This window comes from Triplophysa dalaica, chromosome 4 (assembly GCF_015846415.1).
Source record: "Triplophysa dalaica isolate WHDGS20190420 chromosome 4, ASM1584641v1, whole genome shotgun sequence".
NCBI lineage: Eukaryota > Metazoa > Chordata > Actinopteri > Cypriniformes > Nemacheilidae > Triplophysa > Triplophysa dalaica.
The window spans coordinates 10426630-10452651 of NC_079545.1; the positions used below are offsets into that span (position 1 = coordinate 10426630).

General features: G+C 36.5%; 2 protein-coding genes across 4 annotated transcripts in view; one reads left to right on the top strand and one right to left on the bottom strand.

Moving 5' to 3' along the window:
• tenm1 (teneurin transmembrane protein 1) overlaps positions 1 to 14684 on the top strand; it is a 130359-nt gene extending 115675 nt beyond the window's left edge. For both annotated transcript variants that reach the window (XM_056745641.1, XM_056745642.1), the window contains 7 exons: positions 756 to 928; positions 1059 to 1318; positions 3159 to 3449; positions 5528 to 5918; positions 7549 to 8769; positions 11686 to 11828; positions 11936 to 14684. In XM_056745641.1, the coding sequence (XP_056601619.1) occupies positions 756 to 928; positions 1059 to 1318; positions 3159 to 3449; positions 5528 to 5918; positions 7549 to 8769; positions 11686 to 11828; positions 11936 to 12697 (3241 nt within the window). In that variant the 3' untranslated portion in view covers positions 12698 to 14684. The remainder of the gene's footprint in view (positions 1 to 755; positions 929 to 1058; positions 1319 to 3158; positions 3450 to 5527; positions 5919 to 7548; positions 8770 to 11685; positions 11829 to 11935) is intronic.
• Positions 14685 to 14989: 305 nt separating this feature from the next.
• Positions 14990 to 18402, bottom strand: sh2d1aa (SH2 domain containing 1A duplicate a). Of its 2 annotated transcripts, none has more exons than XM_056746848.1 (3): positions 18260 to 18402; positions 18102 to 18165; positions 14990 to 15410 (listed from the first exon to the last, which is right to left on the bottom strand). In XM_056746848.1, the coding sequence occupies exons 1-3, from the start codon at positions 18394 to 18396 to the stop codon at positions 15309 to 15311; spliced, it is 303 nt and encodes a 100-aa protein (XP_056602826.1). In that variant the 5' UTR covers positions 18397 to 18402; the 3' UTR covers positions 14990 to 15308. The 2 variants fall into 2 exon arrangements, with proteins under 2 accessions (XP_056602826.1, XP_056602825.1); XM_056746847.1 differs by having other exon boundaries at positions 14990 to 15414.
• Positions 18403 to 26022: the final 7620 nt, after the last annotated feature.

Consider the following 26022-nt stretch of genomic DNA (forward strand, 5'->3'; position numbering starts at 1 on the left):
TACATATATTTGGTTGGCTTATTGTTTTGAGCCAGAATCGCAATTTTGACATTTACTTGCCATAAAGGAATATTATTATGATATAATAATGATAAGGTCTAGATCCCTTTCTGGGACAAAGTGACTCGAAATGGAGAGGGTCACAAGTATTATGCCGTAGTTACATATTTTTTTTTAAATATATTTTAATACATATTTTTTTTTAACGCTTTCTTTATTAGCTTTTATGCGGTCGTAAATGCAGTTTAATGCTAATACAGTACATATATATGATATATAAGTTTCCTATGTGCTTGTTCCATACATACATACAAGGTTATTAGATAAACATCTACAGTTACCACATGAGCAAGCGAGTGCATTCAAATTATTTTATTCTTATGACAAAAACGAAGATGTTCTCAAGAAAATATTTGAGAACGTTTTAAGAAATGTTTGAGAACTTCCTATAATTTATCTTAAGAACCAATCCTAGATTTTGTCTTAAGAACAGTTTCGTGAATCCGGCCCCTGGTGTGTGAAAGAGCAGGTAAAAAGCTCTGTAGGTGCGAAATGATCTTAAGAAACTAAAATGTTATTGTTGTGGGTACAAAAACCGTAAACTAAACTGATACATTGGCCAGAGGGAAAAATAAGAAGATAATCCAAAACATAATTCGACCCCTTGAATGCTCCTAAACCTTAACGTCATCTTTCTGTTGTTCTCAAAGAAACTCACACAAACGCAAGCTAATGGAGAACATGTTCATGTGCAGGTATAACTCTGACGGGCATCTCATCAACATGACCTTGCCGACTGGAGAGGTCAGCAGTTTCCACGGTAACATGGAGAAAGCTGTCAAAGTGGAAGCAACCGCTTCGAACAGAGAAAACTTTATTATAACCACAAACCATTCTGCGGATAACACCGTCTACACACTTCGACAAGGTGAGAGAGTGTATGTGAGGGTGTGGATATGTGTTAATCAAAATTAAAATCTAAATTAGCAAACGTCTTTTCAACTACTGAAAATGCAACAGAGATATATTGACAGTTTTCTCTCTCTGTGTCTGTCAAGCTCATTCTGTAAGTGTGTATGGCGTCAGAGATGACGGATCTCTGTGGGCGACGTATGCCAGTGGAATGGACGTGACTCTCAGCACTGAACCCACCGTGTCGTCGGGGCTGTTGCTGGGGGCGTTGTCGGGCCTGGTCCATCCCACGGTCGGAAGGTGCAACATCACATTGCCGGGGGAACCGGCTCACAGCTTGATAGAGTGGAGACAGAGACGCGAGCAGGCCAAAGGAAATCACACAGCTTATGAACGTCGATTGAGGGTAACATACTGCACCACTTATGAATGGGTGTGTAGGGTGGGGTGACACTGTTTGTAGCATGCAAGGGTAAAATGTGTACATATATATACCAGAAATCATAACACCCAGGAGGTCACCATTCAGAAGCCAGTTGCCGTATTGGCAAAAACCTCTCCTGGTTTTTTTTTCTAGCAGCATCAACCTGATGTGATCTGAGCTAAAGGAGCAAGATTTATGACTTTACTTACATGTGTTATTGAAACATACTTCACACAGACAGTTTAGTGATTTCAACCTTGCCCCCCATTAAGATAGACAGAAGCTGTACTTACATGACTAAAAGATCTCCATGACCTCCATGTGAACTGGTTTGCCCTAAAGGGACTTTGCTGTGGTGCAAAAAGTAAAAGCAGACCACCCCCCACCCCTATAATACACTACACTCTCTGATCTGTGCTATATATACTATACCACACCATAGACGCAAGACACTGCATCCTACATCTCACACAGTGTCAGAACTCCACAGATCTGTTTTTCTTTTTGTATCCGTTTTCTGTCCTCCGTTTCTTTTGCGGCGTGCTTTGCTGGAACTACAAATAACAGCACAATTGCATTGGCAGAGCTGCTGAAGGGCATCTGCAGACAAAGGATGTTGTGAAGATCACAGCACAATAAATAATTAAGAGATGAGAAGAACATCATAATGAATAAGAAAAACAATATCAGGGCTGAACAATAAGGATTGTTTTTCGCCGGCAACAATAGATTTCTACTTGCCCTTCAAATAGCTGGATTTAGCAACATATTTTGATTTTTTTACCATATTTGTGTGTGTGTCCTAGTAAACCATATGTTGTGTTATATCAGTCATTTTCGACCTTATGGGGACATGGTGTTTTCTTGATGATGTAAAAATGCAGAAAGTGACCTGTAGTTGTTCATTTTTTATAGTATAAAAGTCATATTGGAAACTTTTTTTACTAGTCCCTGTAGATGCTTACTTCAGGAAGCAGGAACGGTAGACTGCCATCGTGCCATATTTTTAAGGCCAGATTAAATTGCGTTTTACTTTGTGACACTGTTTGCTGTAGCAAATATGTGATATAATCACGTTGCGCTTGTGATTTGGTTGATTCTAATTAGGTTCCTGGAATTGTTCTGGTCTCAGGAGATGTGTAGATGTTAGTACAATTAATTGTCAAGCTCAGGACCGGCTCAGTCAGGGGGTCTGTTTGCTTTGCTCTACTCTTCTCTTCGCAAGGTTTTATAATGATATAGGGATCGCCGAATGAATGTTCATTGGCCTAATTCTGCCGTGCACACATTATTCGAGGCGTTCCCATTTGCTTGTAAGATATTTTTTACTGAATATTGTGTGCGAGGTCTCAGTTGGATGTTTCTCCCATTTGCCTAATATGTGATTTGTTAGTGGACGCCACACCTCACAGCCGTAAAGGGCAGCTGGCTCAATTAGTGATTCTAATATATTCAGCCAAATTCTAACAGGCGTCACTACAGGACATTATATTTTTATGGCACTGGAAGCTTATATCGGGTCCAGGCTCTGCAGTAACTCGACCGCAGGAGCAACCTATCATCTGCGCAGTGAAAAAATGAGATTTCTGAATCATGCAGAGCGAAACCAGAAATTTCAAACTGTTCAGATTCCTTGTCAATTCGCTGATGTATACGCTGAATAATGCCGGCCATAACAGCAACCCCGTCTCCCTCCGCGCCCCCGAGAAAGAAATTTTGTTCTTTTATTGCCAATTTTATTGCAAGCGTGCTTTCTGTGTACACCGATATAATAAGATCATAAGTTTTACCCTTCTTTCATGCCCGCTTCTCTCGTGCTCAGGCGCACAACAGGAACGTGTTGTCTGTAGACTACAGTCAGGAAAGTCGAGTGGGGAAGATTTATGACGACCATCGGAAGTTCACCCTGCGTGTGCAGTACGATGACCAGGGCAGGCCGGTGCTCTGGACACCCAGTAAATATAATCAAGTGCGAGTGTCGTATTCCAACGATGGCCTGGTCACCGGCATACAGAGAGGCAACTGGACCGAGCGCAGAGATTACGATAATGGACGCATCATCACCCGCACATGGGCCAATGGGAAGATCTGGAGCTACACCTTTCTGGAGAAGGTTTATTTAAAGTTTTTGTTGTATATTTATAGTTTATGTCCTGTATAAATAAGTGTTGTGCGATTAATCGATTCCAAAATAATGTTTGAGTTTATTAACATATGTGTGTGGCGTGTGTGTTTATACTTTATGTATATCGTTGACAAAAATACTGTATATGTGTCCCATGATGTAACATAGCGAAAATAGTAAAAAGGCAAACTGTTAATATTTTAAAGTTAACACTTTATAATAAGGTGCTATTAGTTAACATTAGTAAATGCATCAGCTAACAATGAACAATTGAGTTTTTCAGCATTTATTAATCCTAGTTCATGTCATTCATGTTCGTTCTTGGTGCATTAACTAATGTTAACTGCAACAATATTTGATTTTAATAATGTGTTAAAAAATTCTGACATTAATAGGAATTAATATTAATAAATGCTGTGGAAGTATTGCTCATTGTTAGTTCATGTTAGCTTATGCATAGACCAACTGTTAGTACCTTATTGTAAAGTGTAAATATATTATTTTATAATATAGAATAGCATAATACAGATTTATCTTTAATGTTAGTTTTTTTCCTAAATGTTTGATGTCACCATTGGAGACATTTATTCTGTGTCAACTATCATATATAAATGCACACACATACATGAGTATTTATGACAAACGTTTACATACATTCATATTTGAGATTAATCATACCCTTTCCATGCGATTAACTGCTATTAATCTAACACGTATAGTGATATTAAACATACACAATTATTTTACATGTTTATATTAGTTCTGTCAATCGATAATCAAAAAATCACAAACTAATCACACACAGCTTTTTTTTTTAATTATACTTTTACATTTGACATTTTGTCTCCAAATTGATGTGGAAACAACACATTTCTTTAACAGCATCATTTTATGAATGAAAGCCGAGATTCTAATATTGTTGGCTTTCCAACTTGTGCCTTTATTAAATATATAAATATTTAATAATCAGATACATTATTATAAGTGTGCCATTCTCTCTAGCAGGTAGGAAATATACAGAAAATAAATAAAGATCTCAAACACTTTACAGTCTTTACTACTATTACATAAAATACAGAAGAATCCTCATTAAAGCTACAAAATCATATTGATTTCTTCTTTTTCTTTTCTTTTGTTATCTTATTAATATTAGTGACAGGAGTCACAGCAACACGTTTAAAAACTCGGCCCCTTTAAGAGCTGCGACTCTAAACAGGTCTAATGTGCTTCCTATTTTCACTACTCTTTGCATTCATTTAAGACTTAATTTAACTCGTTGAAAACCATGCTTGTGAATATACTAAACAAAATGTGCTTTCTGGCATAATACTGTGTTTTTGTTCTGCAAAAAAAGATTGTCAATATATACTGGACGTGTCAATACAACCATTTCAAAATGGATAAATAGTTTAAAGGCCTTTATATGAATAAGAGCATGATATATAATGTAACGCTACACAATGATGACAGAAAAAACGGATATTGCATTAATGCCGTTAAATGTTTTTAACGCCTTGCTCTGAAAAAAATTATTGAATGCGTTAGGTAATTAACGCTGACAGCCCTATTTTAAATATAATATTACATATTTGTGTATAAATATGTATAAATAAAATGTAAACACACATATATATTTTGTAAATATATACATTTAAGTTTGTGTATTTATATATATGCATATAAATATAAATTTCACACATATATTACATACAATAATATATTATTTAAATAATAATTATTATTATAGTAGTTTTGAGGATTTAATGGCTTTTTCTGTAGTTTTTACTATAAAAAGTGTGTTACAGTCATGAGATTGTAATGAGAATCACACTGAGAATAATTACAAATAAAACCACATCATGATACACCAAGATACTCCTTAATGAGATTTCTGGGAAAAATGTGCCTACTTGTAATTAAAGTAATATCGCAATGCAAAAATATCATAATGATCATAAAATTGGTTACTATTTTAAGCAATATATCTTTTTCAGTTTGCCTACAGCTAAACGTTAAAGTCTCTAAACCATCTTTCTGGTTTTTTTATTACCTCTTTCTTCTCTCAGTCTGTCCAGCTGTTGTTGCACAGTCAGCGTCGCTACACGTTTGAGTACGATCAGACAGACTGTCTGCTGTCTGTCACCCTCCCCAGCATGGTGAGACACAGCCTTCAGACCTCTCTGTCTGTGGGCTACTACCGGAACACCTACACGCCGCCAGACTCGCCAGCCTCCAGCTTCACGCAGGATTATTCCCACGATGGGCGTCTGCTGCAGAGTCTGTACCTGGGCACGGGGAGACGTGTGATCTACAAATACAGCCGAGTGGCCCGGCTGGCTGAGATCCTGTATGACTCAACACTCGTTACTTTCACCTATGATGAGGCAACAGGTGCTGTGAAAACCATTCACCTGATGCACGAAGGATTCGTCTGCACCATTCGCTACAGACAGACAGGTACAGAGCAACAGATCGACAGCTTTTTCACACGAACACAGACACATATTAGCAGTATCGGTGGGGGACATGAGTCTTATGTCACAGTATGAGTCCTATTCAGACTTTTCATTTATAGAATTTTATTTTAGTGATGGTTGATATGATGATGATGGTTTTACAGTTTTTGACAGAAAATGTAAAAAGAAAAACTTTCAAAGACATTTGAAATCTTTACATTAAATATTTATGGAAAATATTTTTCTTATTTAGGCTAATGCGAACCTAAATATGTCCTTTCATGTTTGGCCCAAAGAAATCCCCTGTCTGTGAAGTAGTTATAACCATAAAAATGAGAAAAAAAGGAATTAGAGCTGGGCAAGTTAAAACGTTATAATTAATTAACGCCGACAATTATTTTACTATGCATTAACACAGTTTTTAAGTATAATTTTATTTCGAAAGTCGGTTGCTCACTGGCTCTGAAACATTTAGACAAACCAAGGGTCACAAAAGGGAGGATTGTTTATCTGTACTGGTTTGGGGTGGACGTCATCACGCGTCTCAACCAATGAGAGCATTTGGCCTGATTCATATTTCGCATCAAAAACCAAAAAAATCATCTGTGTTTCCATTTTCGTTGAGCTTGTCTATATTAGCTGGTTGGTTCTTGTCACATGACCTTTCTGAAAAGTTGAGATTTGTCATCTTGATGAGGCGCCGACGCTAATAAAATACTACCGCCTGCGCGTCGCCCCCTATTTCCGCGCGGCTGCCGTCACTTTACTAATGAATACTGAAATTAATTATTTCATTGATAAATACTGAAAATGCATGACTTTTTGATAAATACCTAAATTAACGTTTTTTTATAAATACTGAAATTATTGTTTTTATAAATACTATATATACTTTTTTTTATAAATGCTGACATTTATGATTTTATTGATCAATTCTGAAATGACTGCTTTAATTGATGAATACTGTAATTAATGATTTTTTTTTAAATACTGAAATTATTTTTTATAATAGATACAGAAATCAATGATTTTATTGACATGACATTTTTGCAAAAGAAAACGAAGTTGGCCTCTTCTACTTTAAATTGAATGTTTGAAATGGCCAATAGTAAAGATTTCAAGATTATTTTGTTCTTTGCATTATGTTGGATTAAAAAAATTGTAAATATTTTCACAGATACTTCACGTTGCATAACGCCCCAGCAAAACGCAAAATATTTAAAGTAAAATGATTGTTTTTCTATAAAACACACCAAATACTTGAATCAGTCATCAGAGAAGCTGGCAGAATGTTTGTACCTTCACACAGACAAACAGGTGAGATGATTAAACCTTCAGACAGAGAGACAGGTAGCTGTTGGACAGAGAAACTGCTTACGTGGTTGCATTCTTGCACCAAGAAACATACAAGTTGACATTTAATCTTCCTTTTGTCACTTCCTTCGCTTTCCCTTCTGCTCGGCTGATGTAAAAGTCCCTTGAATCACAATCAGCGGGGAGTTCATCCCATCTCGCACTCTGGCAAAGCTAACTCATGTTTTACCTCACCTTTGTGTGACTCGCTGCTCTGCTGCTAAATTCTCTCCGTGTCTTGTTTATTTTCCTCTTCCATCTCTCTCTCTCGGTTTAAGGTCCTCTGGTGAGCAGACAAATATATCGCTTCAGCGAGGAAGGATTGGTTAACGCTCGCTTCGACTACAGCTATAACAACTTCAGAGTCACCAGCATGCAGGCTATGATCAACGAAACGCCGCTGCCCATCGACCTCTACCGCTACGTGGACGTGTCGGGACGCATCGAGCAGTTTGGGAAATTCAGCGTCATCAATTATGATCTCAACCAGGTCATCACTACTCATGCCATGAAACACACTAAGATCTTCAACCCTAATGGACACGTGATCGAAGTTCAGTACGAGATTCTGAAAGCCATCGCCTACTGGATGACGCTGCAGTATGACAGTATGGGACGTGTCACCAACTGCGATATTCGAATTGGCGTGGACAACAACATCACAAGGTACGCATATGAGTATGACGCAGACGGACAGTTGCAAACGGTCGCCATAAATGACCGGCCACAGTGGCGCTACAGCTACGACCTCAACGGAAACATAAACTTGTTGAGTCACGGTAACAGCGCACGCTTGACACCGCTACGCTACGATCTACGCGACCGCATAACACGCCTCGGAGAGATCCAATACCGCACCGATGAGGATGGATTCTTGCGTCTCCGTGGCAACCTGCTCTTTGATTACGGTTCAAATGGACTGCTTTTGGGCGCCTATGACCGAGACAGCGGACAGAAGGTTTGGTACCGCTACGACGGGCTCGGGAGGAGAGTCGCCAGCCGCACTAGCGACGGGGCACAGCTGCAGTTTTTCTATGCCGATCTGATGGAACCCACGCGAGTGACGCATTTGTACAACCACAGCAGTTCAGAGATCACTTCCCTCTACTACGACCTTCAGGGTCACCTCATCGCCATGGAGATGAGCAGCGGAGAGGAATTCTACATAGCGTGCGACAACGCCAGAACACCTCTGGCGGTTTTCAGCAGTCGGGGTCACGTGGTGAAAGAACTGTGGTACACGCCGTACGGAGATGTTTACAGAGATTCAAACCCAACGTTCCCTCTTGTCTTTGGGTTTCAAGGTGGTCTCTATGACTCCTTCACACGGTTGGTGCACCTCGGTCGGCGCGACTACGATGTGGTGGCCGGAAGATGGACAACTCCAAATCACGAATTGTGGGCGGAGCTGAGTGTGAATCCCAAGCCGTTTAATTTGTACGCATTTAAGAACAACTATCCGGTGGGAGATCTACAGGATGTGACCAAGTTTACAACAGGTAAGAGTGAGGTTTTGAGTAATTTTAGTGTCTTAAAGGGACTATCTATTTACCCTCATGTTGTTCAGTCTAAATGTTTAAATCCTCATCCCAGCCCATATAATAAAGTGTCCATTTTTAATCCACTTGGTTGGTTGACAGCATCAGAAATGTTCACTTTATGCACTCTGGAATTGTTTTAAGGGGGCATTTTGAATTAAAAATTTGAATCCAACTCTAAAAACTTTTTAAACTTGCTTTGTCCAGTTTAGTGAGTTGTGCTTGTACTGTACTTTGTCTAGAATGAGAAACAGGGACTGTTTGACAGTGAGGTGAAACCATCGTCATGCTTTGGGTTTATGAGCTATGTTTTGTGTCAGTTCCCTAAGGGGAAATGATACGTTGAAAAATAGCACATGACGGAACTGAGATTTGTTAGTTATAGCCAAAGCAATGTACTGTGGCCAAATTAATAGGAAAGTGACTTGCTTGAAGTCAACATTGGTGTCAAAATGGAATCTTCATAACCTCAAGAGCCTCGGCCCTCAGTCATGTTTATTTAAAGGGGTCTTATGACACAGCTAAAACGGATACCATTGTTTGCTTTAGATGTAATTCAATGCATTTCACGATTTAAGGTTAAAAAACGTTGTATTTTCCAAATACCGTGTATGTTTGTATCTCCTCTTTGATCTGCCTCTCTGAAACGCGCTGATATTTTACAAAGCTCATCGCTCTGAATAGCGAGGTGTGCTATGATTGGCCAGTTCACTAGTGTGTAGTGATTGGTCCAATACTGCATGTAAATGTAACGCCTCTTAACATATTGGAACATCAGGTTCCAAAGCAATTGTACTGACAGGTACTCCCATCTTACTTACGTATACATTTGGGTGGTCATAGTCAAATCGTGTTACGAACTGACAGAGATTTGCCGTGGTGTTTGCTCGAAGCGTTTCAGGCAAGTCTGGGCGAGCATTCGCTTCTAGATAAAATACATATTTTGCTGCCACACTTACATTTTTGCAATTTTACGTGTCTAATACATGCATGGGCAACTTATAATACAGCAAAGACAAAAAAAACACGCATTTCGGGCGTATCACCCCTTTAATAGTGACCCTACAGCTGTGAACTATTACACTACCAGCATCGTGTTTAATGTACAAAAGTGTACCAAAGAGTACAAGTCTTCCGGTCAATGAATCCAGGCAAATTTAAGACTCCTGCTATATACCTGACAATAGTTTCAGTGACATGGCATTCATCAGAATCAGAAATCATATGTGCAGTTCCTGTTGTTGTCTTTTACAGCTGGTAGTAAAGTTAACTATAAAAGAAGAACCCATAAACTATTTTGAAGACCCCATAAACCGGCTTGATGAGTGAAGTTTTTTCCTGTGTTGATGTATTTACTATTAAAACTGGAAGTTGGGGAAGAACATATCACCAGAATATTTCCTTTTTATTAGTAAATAGGCCTTTGTTGTGTCACAGTGTACCATGTTTTGTTGGTATTATGGGGAGGTATATTCTTATTCTAGAGAAGAATTGATTGGACAAACATCTTTTGTTGTGTGGAATGAATGATCAATATTTGTATATTTTCCTATATATTATCGATCAGTTTATTAAATATTGTATGTATTTTTTTATATTTTGAATAATACAAAAATATATCTAAACATAGTTTCAATATATGGAAATGTATCATTCAATATATTGCATTATACTTTCCAGTATGTTCAAATATATTGTTGATTCGTAAGGGCTTTCACAATTTTGATATAGACATTTATCATAAATTGTATGCAATCAAAATTCAGAAAACCTCAAAATAAGGCCACCAACCACAAGAATAGATGTTCTAGTATTGTATAACTAAATATTTTTTGGGTTTAATTTAAATTCTAAGTTTAAGATCATAAGTCACAAAGATCATAAAAGGGCACAAAGCGATGCACCCTACACAAAGGGGCCTTACAATGAAAAAGTTTGAGAACCATTGATAGACAGTAATAACTATATAAAAGAGCTATAATAATGAAAAACAAAGACACAGAATATATGATATTAAAATACATTACACATGTGCTGTGTCTGAAACCGTTCCCTCGCTCACTCCTTCACTATTCCCTATATAGTGAATGACATTTGAGTACACTCTATGGAGAAGAAGTAAATGAAAATGAGTGAACGATTTCAGATACTGAGGTAATAGAACCTTCGTCTGATAATACTGTCGCCGACATTCTATATAATTGCTTAATAAAATGGTAAAATAAATTTTCACCGTTTTTGTCATGTTTTTGTTTTTGTTTTTTTAATAAAGAGAACAAAACTTTATGCCACGTTTAGTTACTTTTAATAATAATATGTTAAATACAATTATTTAATATATTTAAAATAAAGCACCACCGCTAATAACATTCATTTAATCTGTTTATTCTCAAAAACACGACAGTAACTGTCACAAGTGTATAAACGTGCATTCGTGGCATTAACGGTCACTCTCCTCCTGCTAAACATCGAATGTAAACTCAAAATCAGAGTGCATTGTAGGTAAAAAAAGAGGGAAAGAATTTAGGGATTGGAGTAGTTCACTAGGGTTTCGGACACCAGTAAAAAATGGCGGAAAGACGATATAGTGCACTATATAGGAGACAAGGAGCGGTTTCAGACACAGCCATGGTATTATTACAATTTATGAAACTTAACTGAAGTTTGAGAAGGTTTTATTTTAACATTTACATTCATAGTTCTAGTTAGCTGTGTGTTTATGGCTTTTGTTAGTTTATTCATATCTTCAACTGTAAAATTAATCGCCTGGAGATTGTAATCAGTTTCTGTGTAAAAAAGATGACCGGGTTTATGGCAAATACATTACATCAAATTGAATTCTCACAGCTTCACTGCAGATTATCTTTCTATGTGCAGATATCAGTAGCTGGCTGCAGCTCTTTGGGTTCCAGCTTCATAACGTGGTTCCAGGGTTTCCCAAACCAAAGGTGGAGAACACAGAGCAAACCTACGAGATGATGGCTACACAGCTTCGCACACAGACCTGGGACACCAGCAAGGTACTTTCATGTTTTCCACATTTCATTTTCTTTCTCATCTACACTAGTTACTCAACAAATCAAATTTTAACATTCATGTTTGCTTTTCATAAATTCCCCTCTCTCAGATTGTCCTCGGCATCCAGTGTGATCTTCAAAAGCATTTGAAAAACTTCATCTCATTGGATCGCCTCCCCATGACACCGGCCAATGGCAAAATTGGAGGCCAGCAGGGGCGTAGGCCTATATTCTCCGCCCTATCGTCCATTTTCGGAAAAGGCGTGAAATTCGCTATCCGCGATGGCGTGGTGGCGACCGAGATCATCGGGGTGGCAAGCGAGGACAGTCGTCGGATTGCGGCTGTTCTGAACAGCGCCGTTTACCTGAGAGGCCTTCATTTCACAGTGGGAGGGCGTGACACTCACTATTTCACCAAGGCGGGTCCGCTGGAGGCAGACCTGGGCGTGGCAGGAGGTGGAGCTGGAGGCGGAGTCAGAGTATTGGAGAATGGCGTAAACGTTTCGGTGTCCCAAATCAGCGCTATGGTCGGCGGGGAAATGCGCCGTTTTGCCGACATCGTGCTCCAGCAGGGGGCGCTTAGCTTTAATATTCGTTATGGAGCATCGCCGGAGGAAGAACGCACGAGGGTGCTGGAGGCAGCACGAATAAGAGCCGTGCAGGGGGCGTGGCTACGGGAACAGAAGAAGGTCCTGGAAGGGGAAAGCGGAAGTTTGGTTTGGACCGAGAAAGAAAAGGATGAGCTCATCGCAGAGGGGCGTGTCTCAGGGTACGACGGGTTCTATGCTCTACCCATCGAACAACATCCCGAGCTAGCAGACAGCCCCTTCAATATTCACCTGATCAGACATGTGGAAACAGGTCGCAGGTAACAGCGGCACTTAAACACACCTCCTTACATGCCTACACACCCCTTTATTACACTCCAAGCTCCTACATATGTTCAGCTTTTTCTAGAACCCCAACCAAACCAATCGCGAAAGACTATTGCCTTTAAAAATTGACAGATGATGGTATTATTTTTAGGCCTTTGTGTTTGTTTATGCACTTTTAAGTTCGGGTAAGGTAGTGTTTCTTGTTTTACTGTGGCTTAACCGTTCTTACTAAAGAACAAGCCTTGCTTGCCAACCAGAGGGCACGGAGAACAATCCACCCATGACTTTTCTAGACACACACGCAGCCATGCCTGGCTCTCTCACTTTATCGTGTACAGTCATCGTTTGACTTTAGGGGAACATCAAGTCGAAGCAACCGGAGGGTGAATTCATTGGCCGCTGTGTTAAGTGTTTCTCGCCGAATTTTCACAGTCCGATCGCGTTCCAGGATTTACCCGTAGACAGCTTACAGAATCTTAATGGTTCAAAGGACCTTCCAGGATCCGAACATTTCCGCAGACCTCTGGAACTGTCAACATCGAACAGCTTTCCGGAGTCTCCCGGTTCGCACCGGTCTGCCTGTGTGTCTCTTACATTGCTATCATGAAACTGAACTCCTGGGAGAGATTCGCAGTGTTTGGGAGTCTTGGCAAGAGCTCTTCGCCATCTTGTGTTGTTTATGCTTAATCAGTGTTGAAGAAGCTGAGAGAATTAGGCCGTTCGAAACCGCTGCTGTGGAAACAGATTCGTTCTTTTTGCTAAAACTGTACAGTTACCTTTTTTCAAATGTAGAAAAAAATCGTATGTATGTGGAAATTGTGCCTTCCTGGTCTGCTAGAAACGATCACATGAAATGGGCTTAGACATATCGTACATACTCGACCTGTGTTTCTGTATTAGTCACTTGCCTTAGTTCGATGCAACTATTTATTTTGATTTTATTTATTGTTTGTCGGTGGGCGGGGATCAACTAGCGGGAGCCAAAAACGTGAATGCTAATGCCTACTGTACGAAGTGAATTCTTGTAAACATACTCCAGGATACAAACACACAATGACATTAACATGTCCCAGTTTACAGTCAATATGCTGCTCCTGTTGTTTATTTATTCTCATGTGATTTATTGTTTGTTTTGCTGAAACCCACATCATGCCATTTGGTTTCACTATGAGTGTCAAAGCTAGCAAGTTTTGGATTCGTATTCCAGTACGTTGAGAGGTCATTTTCCCGGTTTCTGATCCGTGTTGAAACTAGCAGAAGACCTGAGGAGGAAGATGCGTAGGGAAATGAAAGGATCGCCTGCTGAAGAAGGTTATTTTTGTGTTAGTCTTGGAGTTGGGTCTTTTCCAAATCTATTAAAAGTCTGCAGCACTGTGGGTAGACGTTCTGTGTGTAGGACACTCGATATGGACTTCTGTATATCATTAATGGACTACTGTAGACTGTTTATAGATAATGGACTATTTATACATGAAACTCAAGAGAATTAGGACTAAATGTATTTTCTTGTGAATTCTGTGGATATGCTGTACCATCGAGCTTTGTAACCTTAATATGAGATATATATTTGCACTGAAAAGAGGTAAATGCATTAGGACGTGCAAATATTTAACGGATTTGCGTGATAGGTGCTCCCAAAGCACAACATGTTTCAGACGTTTCGCAAATGATCAATCCAAGTATGATTACGTTGCACGAAGAAAAAAAATGTGGTGGGAAATTATTGTTTTTTATATTAGTTTGCATCTTTGTCATATTCACGATCATTGATGAACTGACAAAGTAAAGTTTGATTAATGATCAAATTCTCTCACAAAAGTACTAAAGAAGTTCAATGTCCTCACTTTGGCCAAACAAGTTCCTGTGGTGTATATTTGGCTGATTGGCTTTATGTACACAGATAAATGCCGTTTGTAAAACATGCCTATTTAAAAACAAAGTAATTTGGGCAGTGGCCTTTTTATGAATAAAAATGCAAATGTAACCCTGTTTGTCTTTGTTTCTGGATGTGTGTCTGGGTGAGTGTGTGTTTGTCGTGTCAAGTTAGTTTTGATTCAGACATAAACTGATTCTGTAGGATGCAATTTTTTAAAGGATCACAAAGATTTAAAAAGCTAATTCTCTCTTCGGTTTGAGATTTTATTTTTAGTTATCAGCTAGAAGCAGACAAAGGTCTGAATGTTAATATCAACTGTACGGAGTGAATTCTGTAAACAAAGTTTAGGACACAAACACACTTTTTTTTTATTTTGTTTTATTTTCAATGGATTTACCTTTTTGTCTGTTAAACTGAAAAAACAACAGCCAGGGGTGTACATCTGGTTATCTCTGAATTTCATCACACACAATTCTTTAGAAAGCAAAGTTAATTTCTTTAAATCTCATGAAGAGGCTTTACAACAGACATCAGAAGAAATTGTTGATATTTTTAAAGAGGAAACAAGCTTTCATGAGTTTCAAAACAAAAGCAGAAGAGTAATGAAGGTCAGAAAGGACTCCGGGCAAAAAAACAAAAAATGCAGAATTGATATTTACAAAAATATACAAAACTATACATTGTGTGTTGTGAGGTGTTAATCTTTGTGTTGTTGTTGATGTTTTGGTTTATTCACAGGATAGAGAAGCGGACAAATGATTCCTTGGTCCGGGATCTTGAAAGCAGAAATAAGATTACTGACTTTTCTAAAGAATCTTTCTTTTGTCCCAGGAGCTGTCTGGAAAAAAATGAAAAACTGATAAAAGATTCTGCATTTATAAAAGATACGTTTTTGGACCATAGGGAACCGAGAAAATCGTATTTTTGTATGCAAAACCCAGAAGCGAGATAGCATATCAACTTCCGGTTCCATCGCTCCAAGGTCTATTAGTTTTTTTTCTATGGGCTTTTGTTAAACAGCCCGAAATAAGCTCTGTGCTAAACAAAACCTCTACATTTTTTTTTACGTTTGATTCTGTGACATAAAACACATCCGTATTAACCCGCTTGTGATTTGCCTTATTGTGTCTTAAAAACGGCGGTTGCTAAAAAATTCCTGAAAGTTACTTCTTCCTTTAGACGTCATCGTGCATATAAAGCTCACAAATAATGCAACATGGGCACAGATCTCTTAAAACGTAGATGCGGATTCATTCACAGACTAACACATTTTTAATAAAGTTTGAAAGAGTTGTCGGAGTCTTGGTGGTGGTGACGTTGATATTGAGCGACCTTAAGTGTAACGGCAGGGCCACACATACTCTGTGTGCAGTACGTATGGGGTGCGTAGAGCAAAACGTATGCAGAACAGATCCATTATGCTGGTGCTTACACACATACTGCGTTTGTAGCGCTCTAGCGGTCCGCGCGTCTTCTGTGTGATTCAGTCAACAATGGGTATGGGAATTTCCGATATATAATTGGTAGAAATGTACGTTTTTAAAAAGGATTTATGAAACACGCCATTTTCATCATTGTGATTCTCTGTTTTATGTTTAGTAGAGTAGATGAATTAAGTTTGAATTAAGTGTAGGACAACACAGAAATAGAATTATAAACCTTTTCAGGACTAAACACAAAAGCTGAAAAGACTGTTCTATTTAAATGATATTCTATCTGTAAGTTTGATGTCAGGGTGGTAGCCTGCTTAAAAACACTTGATGCTTACGTTAAGTTATCCTAGCCTATTAAAAGAGTTTCAGAATAACTAACCATCCATTCCAATGGCCGATAAAACTGCCTCTCATGCCTTTTCTTTAACATTCATGTCTTTATAAAAGCAGTCCTGGGTGTCATAAATCATTTTGTATTTCTCTACCTCAATAATTAGCTGAGTGTTATCCATCACACTTCCGTCTTGTACTTTCTGGAACATGTGCTTGTCACTATCTAGACACAAGCACCTTCCTTACGCAATATAAACACAGTAGAATATTTGTACTACACAGCATTTTAATCTGCCATTATTTCTTAATTTAACAAATACGATCGCATACGCACTGCACACGGAGTATGTGTGGCCTGGCCGTAACCTGTTTATAGCATTGTGTTAGCCTTTTACTTATGCCTATTGTATTTCAGCTTCAAAAGAAACAAATGTTGTGTTCATTTAAACCCAAACCATTGTTAATCACAGAGCTTATTATTTGCGATCTTCCAAAAGTATTTGGGAGAAATACATAGGCTTTTGTTCGAGGGAACCAGCGTGGCGCTTACTTCCAGGTCAGCCTACAAAAATAGGTCATCTCTGAGCCTCCACATTAATATGTATTAAAAAACAAATGTTACTTCACAATCCAAAAGTCGTTAGAAGTGACGAAACACTGTTATGAGGGAGTGTTTATTAGGTCTGTTTTATACACAGCAATTTATTAACAGTTCAGCTGTTTTAACACTTTCAAATGGATTACAATAACACATGGATTGTTATACCCCTGTGAAGAAGAAAATTTAAAGTTTCTTGGTTTCAGTAAATTCTCTTTTGCATTTAGGAGATCTGAAACTATTCAAAGACTGTTTGGTTTTTATTGCATTGCTTTAAAGAGTTTTTTCAGTGTAAAATACTTTGGGTAAAGTTTCAGCATGAACTAATTGAAAATGTTTGTTAGCACCTGATCAACATTAAAAATAGCAGATCAGAGCTGTTGCACAGCTCACCGCTTCCTTGTAGCGTTTGAAATCTAAAGTGCACTAAACACATACAGCAGAAGTAGATTGCAAATTTGTAGCTGATGTGTGGTGAGTGTCTATAAATACAGACCAATATACACACTTAAACACAGTGACCACTAACAGAAAAAATAGAACACTAGTTTTGCACTATAGAACCATTCAACTTCTGAGTAGAGGTCACTGACAACCCCTTTCACTTTTTTCTCAAACCTTGTCCAAAACATTTGTGCTCAAAACATGTTTGCATGCAACAATTGACATGTGACCCTCTTGCTTTGACTATTCATACTTTTAGACCAATAGTAGCTGATTGTACAGTAACAATGTTGCGTCTTGTAAGTTACTGTAGGATCACATAATTGTTTACATTTAATTCCACATTCAATAGAGGTTTATTTCATGTCTACATTAATGTATATGTACTATAGGTATCGCCGCTCAAGAGACACCCAAAAGTATGTTTAAAAAACAACCTTCTCTCACAGACACAGTTTGGGTTGTTGTGGCTATTCAGTTCATTGTGGTTTCCTCACTTAAAATTGCCCAGTTTAACTAATTTGTCAAGTATGCTGTTTTGGTGACCTCTAGGCAAAAGTGTGACAGGTCACTTCTAAAAAAAGTAATACACCTATAAAATACAAATATGTCAGTCAATAAAACATTCTGTCCCCCTCACATCTAAAATGTGTGTGTTTTTGCATTCAACATAATAAAGATTTAGCAGATTTAAACCCCTCTTGAATCTGTTCATACCTCTATCGTCCAGTAGCCATCCTTTTGTTTGAAAACTCTGTAGGTGTACACCCATTCACCACACCTGTATATTGACATTCTCAGTTACTAAATAAAGATGTCAGTCACTGCACACAGAAACAGTGATTCTACACACAGATGTTTGAGATGTTACTCACAGCACACACGCGCAGTATGAATTCGGTAAACGTTCACTGTCTCTGATCAGATAGCTGCCGTCTCTGCCTGCCTCACCCAAGATCTCTTCCGCTCTTTTTTTACTGATTTCCCCATGATACTCTGCCAGATGCTCCATTCTGACTCTCTGTTTCTATCACATACACACAGACACAAATAGACATCACAGGAAGTGACCTCTCTGTAAAAGAAGGCTGGCTTTCACTCATCCTCAATAGAAGCTTTGGGTCAAAGTGCCTCATACATGCTGTTCCAGGATCAGCTTCAGGTGCCTTTTCTATATCTCTATATCTTCAGTTCTGCTACTGGCGGACTATTTGAATTAAATGTCAGCAACATTTGCGATTTGCTATTAAGTAAACTTAAAATTCAATGTTACAAATAGCGTAAAGATAGTTTAACTTAAACACTATTTTAACTTTTTAAAACTAATTGTGCCTCAAAATATTCTTATACATTTCAACACATTCAGACAATACAAGCAATTTTAGTTCAGATTTTGGTTCATTTTGAGAACGTGGCTATTCTTATCACACCCCTTAAATAATGTGCTAAAAGTTAACACTCAAAACTATTAACATTATTTTCACATTTCTCTTTCATATTTCATCAAAAAAGTGAGCTGCTGCACTACTCCAGTGGTTCACATGGGGAACACTATCGATAGGACCGAAAAAACACCAAATAATGTACAACTACATCCTACATCCATAATGTACATACAAACCATCGTAGGAAATTTTGTTTGTACAGCATTTTTGCATGAAAGTATAGAGTACAGTTCTGCATGGGTCTGTTCTTAGCCTTATTGTGGAAAAATGTTGCTAGGCTTATATCTAAAGGTGTATGTTTAAATTTCTGATATATATTTCGTAGAAAAAAAATGTAATTGTGCAAATATAATATATATAATATTACAAACTATTATTTTATTTAGTTCAGGTTCAAGTGAACAAAAGCTGATTTGTAAGTACTCTGTTGCCCTCTGGTGGTGATATAGTAGCCTGCATGCCAAATGACTGACCAAATGTAATAAAATTAATATGGATTGACCTACAATTTAATTCAGTGACCTTTGTTGTATTTGATGTGTATTACTCTTCAAATGTAATACATTAACATGTCTGTATTAAGTACTTTGTCAATCTATAAAAATATATATAATTTATTAGTCTATTAATACAGCGTAGCCTAATTATTAGCAAGGCTATTCAAAACGACTTGACTGAAAATGAAAGTAAATGTTTTGTACTTGTAGAAAGGCTTTCGTAGCATTCAAATCCATTCACCTGAGTCATCAGCAAATGCAGGAGTGTGAGGAACAAAAGGTAAGAGGAGCTTGTTAAAACAAAAAGAACGTGAAATAAAACTTATGTAATATTCTGGCATATGTACTTTAATATTCTATTAGTTTCCAGTGGTGCAACGGAATGATTAGAAAAGATAAACTTTGATTTTAGACTTAGTTTAACCTCACCCTGGTCGCAAAACTACTGCGAAAAAATGGATGTGAAGTCGATTGTGAATAAGTTAAAAGAAATCACAGCCATCAAACATATGTTTTGAATGTTCAGTTCTCAAATTCAAAGGAATCAAGAAAGCAGAGTTTAGTTCTCTGTAAGATTAGTGGAAGTCAGTATTTTTTCATTCGTGGAAGTAAACAGCAACTATGTTACTGATATCTTTTTTATTTAGTGAAACCCTGAATGCCCCACTGCATAATGCTTGGGCAGAGCCCTTAAAGTTGAAATAGACGACCCATGTGGTGATAAAACCATGGATTAGTCTTTCAAAATTTGCAAATGAAAGAAAGGACATATTTACCAGGGTTGGAAGCTTGTGAAAGCTTGACTTAACAACTTGGTTAACCTGCCTTTCAAGCTTTAGGGCAAAACCACGGCCAGCTTTTTCCACATGTGACTTAAACTAAGGTGCCGGAGCACCAAGATTTACATTTGAAGGACAGTATATGTCCAAGGGGGTGGACACCATAACCTCAGTTTTTCTCTCATTCAATTTTAGAATGAGATTATGTATTATTATTATCATTAAATCACACATAGCACCTTCTTTGCACTTATTTTTTTTACTAATTTAGGCTCTTTCATGTCAGCAGTCAGTGAACTGGTATGCTGCACTGCAGACTTGCGCCATAGGCTATGTTGGATCTTGGTTGTAATAGCATCAAATTAGAAAAATTTGACCAAAATCTTAATTCAAACGCAATGATTTTGAATTCATTTAAAAACTGCCTCGGGGGCAAGTTGAAATTGCTTGGTGATGTACATAATGTTTAATTTAAGTAAACAAGTAGCCAGACTTTGGTGGAGGTTATTTTATATTCATATGAATGAAGATAAAGTTTAACTTTCTCACTGACTGCCTTACTGTTTTGTTTCTGTTTAGGGAAAAAATGGGAGCTACAAGTAGCAGCAGTAATTTTGAAGGTATGTTTTTATCAATTTTATCACTATTTTGAAATAGGAATCCCTGCAAGATATTCCTTTGTGGATTGTCATTAGACAAAACTATGTGAAATTATTTAAAAAAAGCTCACTCTGGCTGAAGTCTTATGTTTTGGTAATGAACCAACCTTCGACGGTTAGGATTAATTTACAACTTTTTATATTTTAAACATTTGTTGTGTATGAGATGATAAGTGGACTCATTTTTAACTGTGTGCCAGCATAAGTTATTATATACTAGAAACGTATTTATTAAGTTAGCACAGTATTTAATTTTTTCACAATCAAAATTGTAAAATGATTCTAAAAAAATTTAAGATTTAAGGATCAAGTATGGCTTTTCAAACATACCTCTTTAGAAAATTTAATTCCCTATAGTCATTGTCTTTTAGAAAAATAATAAACACATTGACAATATTGTCTTTGGAGTTACTAATTGACAAAACATTTTATTGTTTGTTAAATGTTTAACATAAGACGCTTTCTTAACAAATAGTAATTACGAAGATGAAATTAATTTGACGTTCTCCTCTCTTATTTCCTTCATAGAGGATTTTCGCCTTATAACCCTTGAAAGACTTGAGATAGTTATACTGGGGTCTGATGTCTCCGTACCATGTTTTCTGTCACCTGGGTCACCAAGCGGTGCCAAAGACATGGAGGTCAGGTGGTTTAAGGATACAGACTGCATTTGTCTTTACAAGAACAAACAGTTAATAGAGGGAATGGGTTACAAGAACAAAGTGAGCATGTTTACTGAAGGACTGTACAACAATGTGTCTCTAAAACTACACTGCTTCACCTGGTCAGATGCTGGAGATTATGTATGTCAGGTGACCAGTGGAGACAGAACAAAGGAGATAACCGTAAAAGTAGAAAAACGTGAGAATACTTTAATCATTTATAGGATATACCTTTACACTTGTTCGTTAATATTGGTTAATGCATAGGAAACATTTACTGTAAATAAGCAACACTTCTATTGATCTTGATTTCAGCATTTACTAATACATTTTTGAAAACAAAAGTTGTGTAGCCATGTGTTAACAACAACTGTAGATACTTGCCGTAAATTGTTACCAATCTACTTAAAAAAATTGTGAACATAAATAATTAAATTGAACATATAATTATAATACAATTATTTTGATAAAATCTATTCTTAAGGAACATTTATATTTAAATGATTAAAACTGATACAATTATATTGATTAAATATTATAAAAATGATAAATATTATGAAATAAAGCTTTTTAACCTTTACTGTAAAGCAGAAGCCAACAGAGTGGTTTGATCACGCTATACACCACAACTACAACTTTCACATCTTATCTTTGCTGTGAGATGTATTCGACTGAATGCAGCACTGAATCTGTTGGTGTTTATCAGGAGACATTAGCAGGCCTACAGCTTTCCAATCGTACTCGCAATACTGTGATGTCATAATGTTCGCACTGTAAAAAGTGAAAAGTTGATTTAATTTAAAATTTCAAGGCAACTCGCTGCACATCTTTTTTGAATTTACTCAACTTTTGGCCAAGTATTTCTCTTAGCTCAGTTAACTGAGTAAAGTCACATGACTGTCAATTGAAAAGAATTGTCGAATCAATTTAAAATAAATATGCAACAATCAAATTTCTGAGTTAACTCAACTATGGACTTGTTGACAGATTAAACAGATTATGTTTTATATAACGTTAATTTATAATTGTTCTGTTATTATATACACACTCCAGTTAATAGATTTATTATATACACACTCTACTTAAGCAACTGCTTAAACTGTTTGTGTTTAAGGCCTTGTTTCAGAGACAAGGTTTAAGGATAGTCCCAGATTAAAATGAATGTTTTCCCAGTCATAACTGAGCATAATTTGCCCCGAAATATTTTAAATTATGTTAGTGCTATGGTATGTTCTCAAGATACACACCAGTAATGTATTCTTCTGACACATTTTTGTAGAAGCATTTTAGTTCAACTAAATCATAGTCCTAGTTTAAACTAAGATGTGTCTGTGAGATTGGGCCTTAAACATTTTTGTAGTGGCCTCTCTTCGCCATTTACTTCAGACCTAAACACTGAGCACATGAGCCTCAATCATGGTAACAATCATCAAACATCATAAAACATTGTATAGTTAAAAAAGGAACTTCAAATACTAAAGATAACTTACAATGACAACAGAAACAAACAATATAGCCAGCAAACCCTAAAATAGTAAGCATTTTAATAATCTAACTAGTGAATTGAAAATTCTACAATGCATGCTGGGAACTTTAAAACACTAGAATTGTTTTTGAGATTACACAATTTGGCGAGTTGGTCAAACTTTTTGACGCTTTGGACAATCACTAAGATATCTAAGTACAGTTATCAAAATAATATTTGTTGGTACCACATTTAGACTAATTTTGTCCAGCATACTCAAAATAACACATTCTTCTTCTACATAAAAAAAAACTTTGTTCAAGTTACTTTATTACCTTTGTTGGGAGAACAATTTGAAGTTGTATATTTTTCAGTGAATAGTTTTATACACCAAAACAGTGATCATTTAGTTTTTCCTTATATTTTCTTGACTTTAAGAATGAAATGGTCTGAAATCTTTTGGATTACAATAAAAATTGGTACATTGGTTTAATCAGCATAATTTATATTCAAATTGCCCAATCTTTATATGTATTTTTTTTACATATTTAATTTTGACATTCTGTTGATTAAATGCTCATTTATCACACTTTGTCACAACACTTGCAGAAAACATCCTGTACCGGTATAAGCACATGGTAAATAAAGCAACAGTTGGAGCATTGGCAGTACTGCTTGTGATGTCAGAAGTAATAGGGGCAAGGGGAGTAGAAATAACAGCAACAGCAGCAGGAATAGCAGCTGCAGCAGCAGCAACAGCAGTAGCAAACATCACTTTCATGAAGGTAAGAGCAGGTTTACTGTACTCAAACTGCTTCTTTTATTGAATGTGACATTTATAATTATTTACATAATTTACATAAAGTAACTGTAATCTTAGTAAGTCTTACAGGCCTAAGATAAAGAATCTAACATACAAATATTTTAATTAGAATCTCTTGCTATCATTTAAAGATGCTGGACTGTATATAAGTAAATGATAAAACGATTTCATCACTATTGTTTATTGTTTCATGCGGACACATCGACAGTCATAGCGAGTAATGTTATTTATTGTTTTCATGAGTACTTGAATTAGTCATGAGTAGTTTACTGTTTTCATGCGAATAGTGCTTTCTTGAGTTCCACAGAAAGACAGCACATGGACTGAGCTGGAGAGAATAAAAATGGAAATGTCTGCTTTATTGGCAGGTAACTACATTATAAAAGTGTTTTAAAAAGTGTCCTGCTTTTGTTTTTTAAAAAGAAATGAGTGCTTTCCTGTGGCTCAGTGGTAAGAGCATTGCGAGGTTGTGGGTTCAATCCCAGGGGATTGCATACACCAATATAAATGTACACAAGTATAAATGTATAGGATATTGCAATGTAAGTCGCTTTGGATAAATGTAATGTAAATCCAAAGTTAATGTAAATAAATAAAATGTAAATGTAAATAAATGTAAACTTATACAGTACATTTTAATGTGACTGACAGTTCCACTTTTAATGTTTGCTTTCATTAAACAGCCTGTAAAATACTTTTTTTTCGACAATTTCAGATTCTATTTAATTTTAAGCGACTTTATATTGTAACTGAAGGCTGTACAACAAAATCTTACTTAATCATACTTGTTCAAGACATAATCTGAAATTTAAAGTCAAAACAAATTCATGAGCTGTGGTCCATGCTTGAAATTGTAAAACGGGAGTTATAGTTCTCTTAGAGTTTAATGTGTAGTATTATAGTATAGTATATAAAAAATATAATAGATACATCTCTCTTGTCTTAAAGAAACCCAGAGCTATCTAGCTGAAAGAGACAAATTAAAGATGAACGAACAACTGGATACACTAAAATTGAAACTTAAAGACAAGCTCAGACAGCTATAAGAAGAGATATAGAGAGACTCAAAAAGGAGCCATCTTCACACTTGCCTGGTGAGTTAAACAAAGTTTAAAGATCGCCTTTATATTATAACTTTCAGTTTGGTGTTATATTCCATAGACTATCATTTGCCATGAACATTATGCACAAAATACCAATATTTTAATGAGAGTAATATTATAATATAGACTACATAAATAGAAGAATTCCATGAAATGTTTTTAAATATTAATTGTATTATATATTTAAAGTTGTTGGTCTATCCTTATAGTATTTTTACATTTAAATGATGATACTGAAGAAAGATTATTTATTGTGGGAAAATGTCAGTTTAAGAGCAGCAGCCATGATTGAACATCTTAAAATAATTTACACCCAAAAAAACAATTTTACCTTTCTCTACAAATGATACAGTATGTATATAAGCATATAATGCAGTGATAAACAAACAATCAATTGATCAATCAAACACATTGTACAATCAGTGAGATATGCCCGGTTTTCTGTTTTTTTTTATAGTGAGTGGAGTCTGTTTTTTTCTGGATTTTCTCTGAAGGAGATCAGACAAGATGTGACACTGACAGTTTGTCTACTTCGTTACCTCATGCTTTCCTCCTGGTCAGAGAGACATGCTGGAGAATATAAAGATTGTTTCTATAGCCCCTTGGTAAAGTTATATGTTGTTGCTAGCATAGTTATTCTTGGTGACATTGTTGATGGAGCATGAGTGCGAGTGTAGGCATGTGTTTAGACTGAAAGTTAAATGCACAGTTGATTGAATGATCTTGTTTCCTTAAAACAATTGAGTAATAGTCAAGTCAACTTTAATTTAGGGCTGTCAACATTAACGTATGCGATAATTTTTTAAAAAATATTTACATTCAGTCATTTAGCAGTCGCTTTTATTCAAAGCGATTTACAGATGGGGAAATAACCAGTGATGGGTAAGTTACTATGAAGAAGTAATTAATTACTAGTTACTAATTACATATTTAATAGTGTAAATAGATTGATGTGCAAATGACTCTCTCCAAAAAGTATTTAATTACTTATAACTGAATACTTTCTATATCCTACATCAACCTTGATTAGTTAAGTGATTCAATGATAGACATGAAACGGCTCTTTTAATTCATTCAAATAAATGATATAAAACTACATAAAGTATTATTAACTGACCAAAGTATAACAATTTTGAGAATTATACATTAAAGCACAGATTTTAAAGTTAGACTATGAATTTTGATGTCAATTCCACCATTGCACA